The sequence below is a fragment of the Acanthopagrus latus genome, chromosome 17 (genome assembly GCF_904848185.1).
Source record: "Acanthopagrus latus isolate v.2019 chromosome 17, fAcaLat1.1, whole genome shotgun sequence".
Classification (NCBI taxonomy): domain Eukaryota; kingdom Metazoa; phylum Chordata; class Actinopteri; order Spariformes; family Sparidae; genus Acanthopagrus; species Acanthopagrus latus.
Genome location: NC_051055.1, coordinates 20,850,819 through 20,864,238, shown reverse-complemented (window position 1 = coordinate 20,864,238; position 13,420 = coordinate 20,850,819). Strand labels below are relative to the sequence as shown.

At 43.9% G+C, this 13,420-nt stretch overlaps 1 protein-coding gene across 1 annotated transcript; it reads right to left on the bottom strand.

Moving 5' to 3' along the window:
- Positions 1–491: 491 nt before the first annotated feature.
- Positions 492–12,549, bottom strand: mdc1 (mediator of DNA damage checkpoint 1). The gene is made up of 12 exons (XM_037073578.1): positions 11,964–12,549; positions 11,254–11,859; positions 11,085–11,163; positions 9,603–10,924; positions 8,177–8,245; positions 6,244–8,048; positions 4,555–6,177; positions 3,955–4,092; positions 3,672–3,854; positions 3,108–3,233; positions 2,385–2,495; positions 492–1,771 (listed from the first exon to the last, which is right to left on the bottom strand). Exons 1-12 carry the CDS (start codon positions 12,097–12,099, stop codon positions 1,568–1,570), a joined length of 6,402 nt encoding a protein of 2,133 aa, XP_036929473.1. The 5' UTR covers positions 12,100–12,549; the 3' UTR covers positions 492–1,567.
- Between the last annotated feature and the right edge of the window lie 871 nt (positions 12,550–13,420).

Genomic DNA, 13,420 nt, shown 5'->3' with positions numbered 1-13,420 from the left:
AGCCTACATAAGTACTGTTGGCTGCTTAAAGGGGCAATATCCAAGAATTTCAGCTGACAACATTCAAAAATTGTAATTACCCTATTACAAGACACTGTACCATCAAATGATCCTTAAGCTGTCATTTTAAGTTGAAAAACTTACACAATGTTGCTGAAAGTACATTTAATATAACATTTTATACATTATACATAACATTATATCTAACACTTTTATAGTATTAAGATGAATGACATTCACCTCTAACAAAGTAATATTAGAAGATAAAGAGATTAAAAAGAGAGAGAGATCCTACTCAGTTAACAGTCTTCATTGATGAGTCCCAGGTCTCCAGCGAGGCCTGAACACAGTAAATCCATTCTTCTGTTTGGATCTTGCAGGCTAATTGTTGACACTGAAACTGACAGAATGAGAAAGCCAAATCTTGTGGCTCTCCCAACTGACAAACAAAATAAAAGCCCACACTGTTGCAAAATTAAACACACATTCGCTTAAAGATAATAGAAAATATTTAATGTTGTCATTGGCAGTACAAACAGATTTCATGATTTCATACAAATATGTGGATCTACAAATTAACGAGTCCGTCTTAAAACACTGATGACACAGCAAGTTTAGATTTACAGCAGGTCAGGATGGAAACCAAATGTGAGTTCTGTATACAAGCTGGGTCTTTTTTGAGCACGACAACTTGCATGAGTTGAACACACAGTCAGTAAATGTTTGGCAAGAACAAACGCTATAAGATATTGATGTAGAGGCAGCATCAGCATTGACGTGCCTGTATCTCATGTCTCATCTCTGGAGGTAATATGTTCTGATGAAGCTTTAATGGAGCAGATGGTGATGGTTAATGGAGACGGAGGAGCAACAGACTCACTGGTAGGTTCATGATTACCTCGGTATAAAAGACACAGTGGCAATTCTCATCAGGACAAGAAAGAAGCTTGTTTCTATTCACTGGCCACAGCAGCTGATGGATTTCAAATCAGACCCCATCGGTTCCACTGTTCCACCACCTAAACACTTTAGATTATACAACTCCCTCTTCATGGTTGGTTACCTGCCAAACTGGCTGATTTACTTGAAGCACTTCGCACACAGAGAGAGTAGCAGCTATTTTGCAGCGTTAATTCCCGCTCTGCTTGTTACGGCTGTACAAAGAGAGGGGTGGAGCACAGGGGCGGATGAGAGGGGGAAAGTGACAAGGACGATTAAAGGGTAATTATGTCCCAGCCTCCATAGCAGCGACTTCCCTTTTAGCATTTGCAACTGTAAAAACATATTTTTTCACATGTACAGTCGGAAGCGAAAGACTGTAAGAAAAAACTGCTTTCTTACAAAAAAAAAAAAACAATGTAAAATTATTTTTTTTTACACAATCAAAATTACAGCAGATCCACAGTGTGTTCACCACCATGCAAGTAAACATTCAACTTCTGCTGCACACAGCGGAAACATTCTTCAAGTCTTTCATACAGACGAATAGCTGACTCACAAGTGTTTCCACCGGTCTCTGATTTGAAAGGGATTCTACGAGTGTGGGTTTTCCCAGTGAACCCTGGTACTAAGACTTCTTCCTGCCTCTTCCTCTGCCTCCTGCAGATTGTAGATTGCTCGTAGGTGCAGAGAGCGAGTGGATGTGCAAGTCGACTATCTGCTGCAGGATGCCTGTGAGAATGAACTCAGCAGTGACGACTGGGAGAGAGGCAGAAAGAGCCGGGCCACACAGTGGCCAGTCCTCCTCGCAGGAAATCACTACAGTCTGAGGCTGAGAGGGAGGGAATACATAAAGGAGGTAATCACACACATGTTGACTGACAGGATGTGAATACCATAAAAAATAATGCTGATTTATCGTGTGGTAGATAAGAGCTGTAACGATAACTGGATGAATCAATTAGTGGTCAAATCATTAAATGAATCACCAACTATTTTGGTAATCGATCAATTAATTGCCTTGAGTATTTTTTTAAATAAAAACAAAAAGTACAAATGATCTGATTCCACCTGCTACAATGTGAATATTTTCTGATTTCTTTACTCCACCATGACAGTAAACTGAATATTTTTTGGCTGTGGACAAAACAAGACATTTGAGGAAAAAACTGATCTACATCGACACGTTTCTGATTGAAGAACTATAATTAATAGCATGCAAAAATGTATTTGTCACTTGATTTAGTTGAAAATGTAATTGTTTGTGTGTAATAAAACACTAATTATGAAAGAATGCATCCTGACTTCAACTGACTGGTGCATCTCTACAAACAACCTATTCATCTTTCATTAATCAAAAGATTATTTGACAATGAAAATAATCATTAGTTAAAGCTCTGTGTAAAACCTGACTGAGAAAACGCTTTATCAAGTTTGACTGGTACCTTTTGAGAAGAGGGCATCTTGGGAAGAAAAGTGGCTCCACTGCAGGAGATTATGTCCTTCATTTGAACTGGCTCCGGCTTCACTGACTTTGTAACGTGGATCTCGTATCCCTAAGAAGAGAGAAGACAAGAGATGCAGAGCACAACATGTAAACAAAAATGATTTCCCTCTATTTTTATTTAATCTCTGCAAGAACGCCTCAGGAAATCAATACAAGTCTCTCGGGAATGTAATTCGGGTAACACGTGTATACAATTCCTCAGTATTAGCCAGTGTCAGCATAATAAGTGGTATTAAATTATCCCTTTGCAGCTTTGATGAAACAGTGCAGGGCGGGAGGGGCATGTGGCGGAAAATGAAACCGCTTCCCGATGCGAAGTGCCCATAAAACATTACCAATACATTAAAAATCATTGTCAAATTACTTTCCACAAGTCACGATGTAATGGCAAACAATCAACACTGCAATCTTGTGAATACACGAGCTTGTTCAGCTACAGAGAGGCTGAGCTGAAAGCAATGCATGTGGGTAAAAGGTCAAGCATTTCACTTAGCACTTTTACAGGCTGAGGATGATTCTTACACAAACGTCTCTGGATTTCAGGATGACTAATCCCCACAGTCAATATCATCCACAAGCCCTGTGCCACACTCACTCGCTCAACCTCTCATTCACAGGAACAAATACAAAGGAGACAACTGTATGGTTGTGTTATGAGTACCTGTAAGAGAGGCTGACTGCTGGCATTCCTCAGAGAGTCCTGTAAGCAGAAATTGAACTTCTTCTCCTGCTCCGGATCCTTCACAGTGAACGCATTAGGAGACAGGAAGCTCCCAGCCTTCCCACTCTGTCACACAGAGAAAGACATCAGAGAAGTGAGCGTCTGTTTGACTCTGGCTATGTCCGAAATCACTCACTACTCCCTATATAGTACATTACATGGTGATTACGACATTTTGAGTGCTGTCCGAATGTCTAGTGGGAATTATTATACTCTATATAGTGGACTCAATATCCCACAATGCATCGCGAAAAGTAGTGTACAACTGATTGTCATTAACCAAGCAATTTACCATCATGCATTGCACTGAGAGAAAAATGGCAGACTGAGTAGTGTCTGAACGTGCGTTTTTCTTTCTGCCAATGAGCTCTCTGTATATTCCACTATGTTGGGCTTCCTGTGTAGTGAGTACAGTGTAGGGAATGAGGGAGTGATTTCAGACACAAATTGAGAAAAAAAAGCTGGTCTGGGGCCAGTTTTTACTGCTAATATATAGCAACTAACCTTTTCCAGCCAGTGTGTGGTAACAATGGGGACTCCTTTAGCGACCGCACACAGGAACTTGACAGTCCTGCGCACCTTATCAGTCACCAGAACGTTCATGTCTGCCACACCTTTTGCCATGCTGCCTCCTAAACGAGCCAACACTCTCTCCCCTGCTTCATCCACCACACCTGTGAACAGCACCTGAAAGAATGTTTTTTTTTCTTTCTCATTAGTCAAATTACTCTCTCTTGAGAAGAATTCTGCGGATAAATATGGCCACATGTTTACAAAGACAGAAAACCTTGTAGGCCTGGCCGGCCGCTCGTGCTCGGACACCAGCTGCCGGGGAAACGCAGGAGGAACGGGGGGTCTTTGCCAGAGGCGAGGAGTCCGCAGGAGCCTGTCGCTTCCGGGATACACACCTGGTTGGAGTCTGGGGCTGTTAAACGGGAGAGAATGCAGGGAGGGAGGGATAATGTACATATTAGACAGACAAGGACAAAGCAAGGACAATGGTGAGGACAGGAGGAGTACCAACATAAAACCTTAGAGCAGCCAGTGACTGAGGCCATTAAAGTACTTAATTCATTAGTGTATTAATGATGATTCAGAGCAGGTCAGACTACTCTTGTTGTTTAGAGTGTGTGGGAGACCTGGTCAGTCCCCGGCCTGTTGTTGATTGCAGTACATTATGTTTGTTGGAAAGGCTGACTCATAGACAGAAATGCACCAGGGCCTTCAGCCAAGGTAAAAGCCTTCCTCCTGAAGGACAGAGGTTCCTGTACACTAATTACATTGTACTCAGCGTTCTCTTTGGTCTGATTTATGTTAAGGCCCTAATGTTATTTTTCTCAATCAAAGGCAACACCCTCAAAATGTATAGGTGAAGTTATTAGGTCACCTCTGATGCCTCCACACGTGCATCCCGGTCAACAGATGTTCCACTTTCTTCCTGCTCCTCTGTCTTTTTCTTCTGGATTGCTGATGGACGACCTCTGCCTCTCCTCTCAACCATCTCCCCCTCCATTTTCTCACTCGCCTCTTCCATCTCCAGATCAGTGGGAGGATCTTTTGCATTCTTCTTTGCTTGAGCGCTGGAAGCTCTACCTCTTTTCTTTGTCTCATCTTTTGTTTTTGCTTCTGATGGTTGGGCTTTCTCTTTTCTTTGAGGGCTTTGGGTGCCACCGTTAGAGTTCTCCTCAGTGTCTGTCTCCAACTGTCTTTTTCTTCCTTTCCTTTGCTCTTTATCCTCGACTCCATCACTGACTGCAGGAGCCACTGATGCCTCCACACACTCACTCTTTACTGCTTTTTGGCCCCTGACATTCTTTTTAGGTGGAGGTGATTGTTCATCGGCAAGTCCTTCCTCCTGATTTGAAGAGGGTTTCTCATCTGCAGCTGGAGGTTCAGAGCCCTTTGCATTGGCTCGCCGACGCCCCCTTGTGGTAGTTGCCTGTTGAGAGTCTACGTTCTCCTCATAATCTTCCTGGGGAACCGTATCAGAGGACTCCTCCACTTTCCTGCTCTTCCTGCCTCTGGGTGTAGATTTGGTAGTTGAATTCTGACTACTGATAAGAGGGATGAAGGCTTCCTCCGTTTTCCTCCCTCTGCCTCGTTGCCTGCCTCCTCTTGCGTTGCTCTGAGAGCTCAGGCTGCAGCTGGAGTTGGAGTTGGACCTTGAGAGGGCTCCCTGAGGGGAAGTGTTATTACTGTCCTGCTCTGTTGCCTCTGCAGCCACCGTCCTCCTCCTGTTGCTGCCTCTGGCGACGGCCGCTCTTGGTGGCTCACTGGTCCTCTTCGCTCCTCGGCCTCGCCCTCTGCCTCTCCCCCTGCTCCCCTGGGTGTTGACACTCGAAGCAGACCTCTCCGAGCTGACAGAGTTGGAGGAGTTGGAGCGAGATCTGGTTCTCCTTGCTGGGACGTCATCATTGGTTGATATGGTTGAATCTTGCTCTGGCTCCAATGTACTCCGGGCAGCGGTTGTTCTTCTGGGTGCTCTTCGACCTCTTGCAGGCGTTTTGACACTTTCTTGTTGCTCTGCTTGTTTTTCTTTGGCCTCTTTTTCTTCTTTTTCTCCCTCCAATGTCTCTCTTTCGTCCCTTTCCTTCGCCTCACTCTCCAGTCTTGCTTGATGGTCTTGTTTCTTTGTCTCCCTCTCAAGTCTCTCTTCTTGTTCCTTCTTCGCTGTCTCCAGTCTCTCTTTTTCTTCTAATTCTTTTTCTATTCTCACTTTCTCTTCCCTCTCCAATCTCTCCCTCTCTTCTTTTTCTGCCTTTTCACGCTCTAATCTCTCCTTTTCCTCCTTCCTTTTCCTCTCCAATTGTTCTTCTTTTTGCATCCTTTCAGCTCTTTCCTTTTCTTCTTGTTCCTGTCTTTCCTTCACTATTCTCGCTTTCTCTTCCCTCTCCAATCTGTCCCTCTCTTCTTTTTCTGCCTTTTCACGCTCTAATCTCTCCTTTTCTTCCTTCTCTTTTCTTTCCCTCTCTAAATGCTCTTCTTTTTGCATCCTTTCCTTTTCTTGTTCCTTTCTTTCCTTCACTATTCTCACTTTCTCTTCCCTCTCCAATCGCTCCTTCTCCTCTTTTTCTGCAATTTCACGCTCAGTCCTTTCCTTTTCTTCTTTCTCCTTTCTTTCCCTCTTCAATTGTTCTTCGTTTGCTCTTTCCTTTTCTTCTTGTTCCTTTCTTTTCCTCTCTCTTGTCTCTTTTTCTGTTTCCTCTGCTTCCTCAGCTTCCTGTTGCTTTGTGGATTTTTTCCCTCTAGCTCGCTTAGCCCGCTCTACCTTCTCCCCTTCCTCACTCTCATCTTCATCAGGCATCTGTTTTCCTCTCCTTCCTCTGGTAGCTGGTAAAGCTTTATTCTTCCTGCTCATCTGTCTCCTGGGAGGTTCAGAACACTCTGCTTGCTCCTCCTCTTCTCTTAATCCTGACCTTGTCCCTGTTCTACCTCTCACTGTGACGCCACTGTCTCCAGCTTCAGATTGTCCCCTCTTTCCTCTCCGAGGCTGTGGGACAGTTTTCGTCTCTAAGGGCTGAGTATCAACAGTGGAGGCCTCAGAATTTGTGAGTGGTTGTGTCTCCTCGTCTTGGATTTGCAGCGGCTTTGCTCTTCTTTTTCGCAGACCTGGAACTGAATCCTCATCATCACTTTCCTCATCTTCACCTGTGACCATTGGCTGAGTTTCAACAGCAGAGACTTCAGAAAAAGTGAGGGGCTGCGTCTGCTCTTCTTCAAGTTTCAGTGCCTTGGCTTTTCTTTGACGAGGCACTGGAACTGAGTCCTCGTCATCACTTTCTGTAACTTTTCCTGTATCCAATGGCAGAGTTTCAACAGCAGATGGCTCAGAGTTTGTCAACGTTTGAGTCTCCTCTTCTTCAAGATGCAGTTGCTTTGCTTTTCTTTTTCGTGGACCTGGAATTGAGTCCTCTTCATCACTTTCCTCATTACCACTTGTAGCCATGGGCTGAGTTTCAGCGACACTGATGTGCATGGGCTGGGTTTCAGAACTAGTGAGGGACTGTGTCTGCTCATCTTTAATCTCAAGTGGTTTTAATTTTCGTTTCCGTGGACCTGGAATCGAGTCCTCATCGTCACTTTCCTTGTCGTCACTTGCACACATGGGCTGAGTTGCAGCTGCAGATAGAGCTTCACTGAGGTTCCTCTCTTGAGGTTGAGCTGCCTCCCCATGTCCCTCTCCCTCTTCATTCTGCTTGACTTGTTGCACAGATGAAGCGGGATTTTCCTCCTCTAAACTCCTTGCTTCCTCAAAGGCAGACATGGGTTGGGTTTCAGCCATGGCAAGAGTAGACGTGGTGGGAAAGTCTAAAGGCTGAGTCTCAGCAGTATCAGTGTCTTTTGTCTTATCTTCGTCTGTTTCATCCTCTGAATCACTGTAGGGCTCTGACACGTATGCCTGCGTTGCTTCTAGGGCCAAATCGACCTGGCCTTTCTTTTCAGCCATTACTGAACATTTGGCAGCTTCCTCCTCCTCTCCGTAAGCCTGCGTAGCCTCCAGATTAGAATCACTCTCTGAGGAGGTTCTGTCTGAATTTGAAATAGCTGCATATGCTTGAGTTTCTTCCAGATTCACACCCCCTTCCACAGAGACAAAGGCTTGGGTGCTTTCCACGGCCAGGGCTTGGGCCCGATCCTGCAGGTGGCTGCTGTCAGACAATCCCAGCTGGAAGGACCCTCCTCTGCTCGGCTGTTCGACTTTTTCATCACCAGAAGACTCGAGGCCAAACGCTTGGGTGGGTTCCATGGTGTGGTCCCCTGGAGGGTTGCCCTGACAGTCTCTGGTCTGGAGAATGAAGGACTGAGTCTCAGCCACCACAAAATCCTCATCCTCCTGGCTTTCTGAGCAAGAAGACAGTGCCTTCGGTATTAGAGCAGCACCTGGACGGAGAGAAATTAAAGAAGTTTGTGCAAGGTTAAAATAATTATTTTCAATCTGATACACCCCCTTGGTTACAAAACAGACACAGGTATGTGCAATTTGAGTACATTAAAAGTAATTTACTGACATCTAAATGGAGCTGAAGAGGGACTCAGGAATGCCTGAGTGTCCATATCCTCCACTCCTCCTTCTGGACCTGTCCCAAAGTGAAAATAATCACATTAAAAGACAATTTAAAGCAGGCTTTTATCTTGCGTTTAAAAATGTATTCAAAATTGCTAAGCAAGTTATCAAGGACAGTGAATCAGACGCCAGGATGAGTCTTCAAATTGAGAGAACTGAGGTTCACTTTCACATTCATAAGCAGATGTTCTGACTGGGAATGCATGATATATGTGGCGCCAATAAATTATCGGCCCGATAATGGGAAACTCATATTCTTGGCTGCCAGCTTACATGAAGCCAGACTGCTCTCACTGACTTCAGAAATGTATCATCTACACACTCCAGTACAGTAGATGAACTTTACTTTTTACAGTTTCAAAGGAGGACAGCACCACTGCAACCTGTAATACATTTTCCACAAGGGTTATCTATCTTTGCTCACTACATCGTAGCCTTTCTTATTCTCTGGTGTATGTAAACTATGGGTTAGGAACTTCTTTTAAAAACAAAAAACAAGAAATTATCTGTTATCTGTATTGGCCACGAGGAGCAGGTAATTATCAGGTATCAGAATACCGGCTGAAAAAAAATCCAAATCACAAATCCCTAATTCTGACCCGTCTGTATTTTAAGAACTAACAACAAATGTACTTTTGTTGTATGATATTGTTAATACTGTATTCTATTTTTCTTTTTTTTTTTTGCTTGTTTTCTTGGTCTTTGACTCCCTGAGGTACACACACACATCTGTTATCATCAGATTTGATCTGTCATTAAAATGTAAGAACAGCTTTATGTCACACCTGTTCTCACGGGGGGTCTGCGATTGTGTAAATGTAATGTATAATTGTACGATGATACAGTCATTTTGTCTTTCTTTTCTTTGTCACTGTTGTTTGTACTGCTGATAGTGTTTTTTTAAGCAAAATGCTAAACAAATGCTAAAAGTATTGCCTAAATACCTTCAATATAAAACAGCAAGAACCTCAAACAATCACACAAATAAATGAAAATGTTTTCTTTTATTCCAAAGCTGCACTGATGGGTAAAATAACTGGTCATCAGAATATTCACTAACAATTTAGTTTTATTGGTTGTTTAAGTCATTTCTCAAGTAAATATTCAAGCCTTTTCAATATGAGGATTTGATGCTTTTCTTTGTCATATATGATAATAAACTGAATATATTTTCTGTTGGAACTGAGTACATCACTTTTGGGCTGTGGGAAATTATAATGTCATTCCTATTCTTAAACTATTTTCTGACATTTTATAAACCAAACAATGAATTGAGAAAATGATCAGTAGATTAATCAGTGATAAATATAATCTTTAATCGCAGTTCTCATTCTATTTAGTTATGATTTTAAGTTAAATTGTCTGATTACCTGTCAGTTGTACAGGAGTAGAACAGTTCTGCAGAGGTGGAGCCATCAACCTAGGTGTGTTTTCTCTGCGCAGATTAGGAATCTGTCCTTCACCAGCGCCTCCAAGATCGTCCTCCTCATCTTCCACATCTGTGACATTGTCCACACAAAGGTCAGCTGGGTTGACCCCGTTCCCAGCAGGGGGCACGCTGGAGTCACCCACATCTGTGTCTGCATCGGAGTCTGACTGAAGAGCTTCTGACGTGGTACCGGGAGCGAATGTCAAGGTTGAGATAGCAAAAGGTATAACCAGAGGAGCCTCGTCTTCCACATCTGTGTCACTGTCAGACAGAATATCCAAATTGGCTCCTGCGTCTGCAGTGATGCGTGATTCTGTGACAGCACACACCACAGAGGGTTCGCTGATGACAGGGGCAGGAGTAGCCTCATCATCTGTGTCACTGTCTAGATGCAGGCTATTAGGAGCGGCAGCGGCAGCGGCGGCGGCGGCGGCAGTTTCAGTCCAGATTGGCTTGCCATCTAATCCAGTGGGACTTTCATCTATTTTAGAGATTGTATTAATTGTTCCACATTCCTTTTCTTCTTCCTCATCAACATCTGTGTCACTCTCTAAGTGGAAGTCTTCCGGTTGTGCTGAAGTGGCGGAGTCAGCTGTGGGTGTGTTCTGTACCGACAGAGATTTTGCTTTTGAAGCAGCGTCTGACACAGCAGCAGCAGCATCATCATCATCATCATCATCATCCACATCAGTGTCACTGTCCATGGTGATGGCCTCTGGCTGATTAACTGTTATAACATGAGGAGGTTCTGTGCTGTCAGCAGAGGAAGGCACAGATTTGATATTTTTGTCCAATGCATCATCATCCTCATCCACATCTGTATCACTGTCCATGTGAAACTGGGCTGTGTTCGGTGGCTGGTCAGTGTTTTGGTTTGTTGACAGGGTCACCGGATCAGCAGGTGCCACCTCTTCCTCCTCTCCCTCCACATCAGTGTCACTGTCCATGTTAAATGCAGGGATTGCATCTGTGGAGACTGCAGGTGCAGATACAGCCAATTTATCTTCTCCTGTAAGACTGACATTGTTTTCCTGTTTCACTGACAGACACTGTTCACTTTCCTCAGACTTTCTCCCTCCCAGTGCTGCTCTTTCTTCCTCCTCTCTCTCCTCCTCTTCACTACTGTCCACGATTGCAAGTGCCTTTTTTTCCCTCAGCTGCTGTCGCCCCACATCTACTTCTGTCTCCTCTGTGCTGAAGCTGACATGTCTGTGAGGCTTATTTTTAGTGGAGACGGAAGGTGTGATGGGACTTTCGTCCTCGCTGTAAAATAGAGGAAAACAAGGTGACAAGCCTTATAATTTCAACATTAAAGAAGAAATAAACTGTAATAAAGTGTATATTTGTTTATTTATTTTAGTTATGCCTGTATTATAAATATACATAATTTTAAAAATTCCAGAATATATTGTTGATATTTTACCTTTCAGGGACGATTTTGTTTGTGGGACTCAAGAATGTTGAACATGTGGGACTGGATTTATAGGAGTCAGAATCAGACACTGTAAAAAATATAATAAACATGAACTTGTAAAACATCAGATACAAAAGACAGAGCTTGATTACTATAACTGCTTACATAATTTACATACCTTGAGCCTTGCGCCTCCTATCTGCTCCTCCCCCCCTTTCTCCCTCTGAGTCTGAGTCAGATTCTGGGACCAGGGTCCCCTGTGGCTGAGTTGGAGTTTTCTCAAAGGACAGGCAACTGGTTCTGACAGGAGTCTCCCTTGTGCCCTCCCAATCTGGTAAAGACACACTTGCCTCTGTGCCTCCATTGACACATTTCTTGCTGCCAGTGCTTGTGTCAACTTCTTTTTCTCCTGAGGCATCTGACAACCTGGCCTTCACCCCTGATTTTTTGCTCAGAGGAGTCCTGAAGTCTCCTTGAGAAGAGGCTGTGTCTGCAGCACAGCGGACATACTGACATGGGATGTCTGCCACCACCAAACTGTCACACTCACTAAGGGCATATCGTACATTTGGAGTGAGCTTTAAGCGGCCCTTGCGGGTACCGTTCATGCTCCCTAGGTCCCATACTAAAGCCTCTGTGTCTTCTTTACTGTGGCAACCTCTTTTCCCATGGACAGAGATGCAAATTGTTGCGTGCTGTTTGGATACTGAGGGTGCCAGCAAGGGCAGGGTGCAGGTGTTCTGGTCACGGCCCAAGACATTTTCTCCCAAAAAGAGGGGCAACTCTGGGTGACAGATGATAAGATGCACATAAACAATGTATGTTGGTCACAAGTTATGCAGACTGGGCTTGAATTGGTGGTGATAACAGCAGCAGCAAAACACTCACCTGTTTCAGGGATGTGTTCATTCTTTAAGATGCACAGTTTAGCCAACGGCTGCCCCCTCTTGTTTCCATCCTCCTCTTCATTTTCTTCCTCATCTGACTCCAGGAAGGAGTCACTGATCATTTGAGTGGCATCCATTCCTAACACAGGGTCTGACAGCACGACTGCTCTACGTTAACACAGAAAAATGGCTATTTAGGCTGTAATGCTATCGTCCTGTTTCACAAACGTCTGACCGGCCTCCAGAACACAGATCGTTAGCTAGCATTAATAACGGTAGATATTACTAGGCAACTCCATGCGGCTAGCGTTAGCCTGACTAGCCAATGGATGATCTCTTTAGCTACACCGTCCTGTTGTATTCCTGGTGTGCTCCTGGTTGCAGCAGTTATCTCGGCAGCGCTAAACAACGCTGATACAACTTTTATTGAACGTGTACAAACATGTCCACACACACAGCGATTCCACTTCCGGTCAGCATGACAACAAAACGAACACGGAGGCAAACTAACGTCTCGAAGTAACTGAAACAAGTCCAGTTGCCTAAGATACAGCACCTACAAAGACTAAAGCTAGTATGGATCATTCAAACGTCACAATATCATGTTCTTACAAACCTAACTTCTCAATGTCTAATTCCGTCTTGATAAGGACAGGGAACTAATGCAATCATATTAATGGTTACTGGCTACTATTTTGAAGGTACTAACAGTCCCAATTAACAGAAAACTGTCTAGGCAATTATCTTGAGAAATATGGAGCAAGTTTACGCCATAAGTCAAGCAGGTGACTTGACCGTAATTCACCCAGATGCATGGCAACATTCCTCTAACAAAACTCACATTGTTTTCCATAATGCTTTTACTTCTACGGGGAAATGTTGCACTATATTATAGTGCCTATACCCACCTTGACTATTCACACGTCTCGCCTTGCCAAGTGAAGATAAACAAAAAAATGTACATGCATATCCTGGAAAGAATTAACCACGCCCAAAAGAGGCGTCGAAACCCGCAAGCGATTGGCCAATATACCCATCAGTCACAATACACTCTGTAGCTATTGGACAGTCACACCTCAGCCTTACTTTCAAACTAGCTGATTGGACCAGAATTTCTCAAAGCGTCACTGTTCACACATTCATTTTCGCGCCGTAAACCCGTGTCTTAAAGGGACCGTACGCCCGAGTCTGACTCATATCAGAAGACAGGACAGCTGGTCTGAGTCCCCCAAATTAATTGTGCCGATTCACATTTTCTGTACGTAAAATTATACCAACCATGTCCAAGATGCTAGAATGAATAGCTGTGGATGTGGTGAGGGGCCCAAGGAGAATGCCTACGTACAGGTTCGAGAATTCAGTGCTATGAATGCTGTGATCATCCGCTGACTGTGTTATACACCATCATGAACTGCTGACTCCTCAATCTTAACTAGCCTGTAGGGGTCCCAAATGATT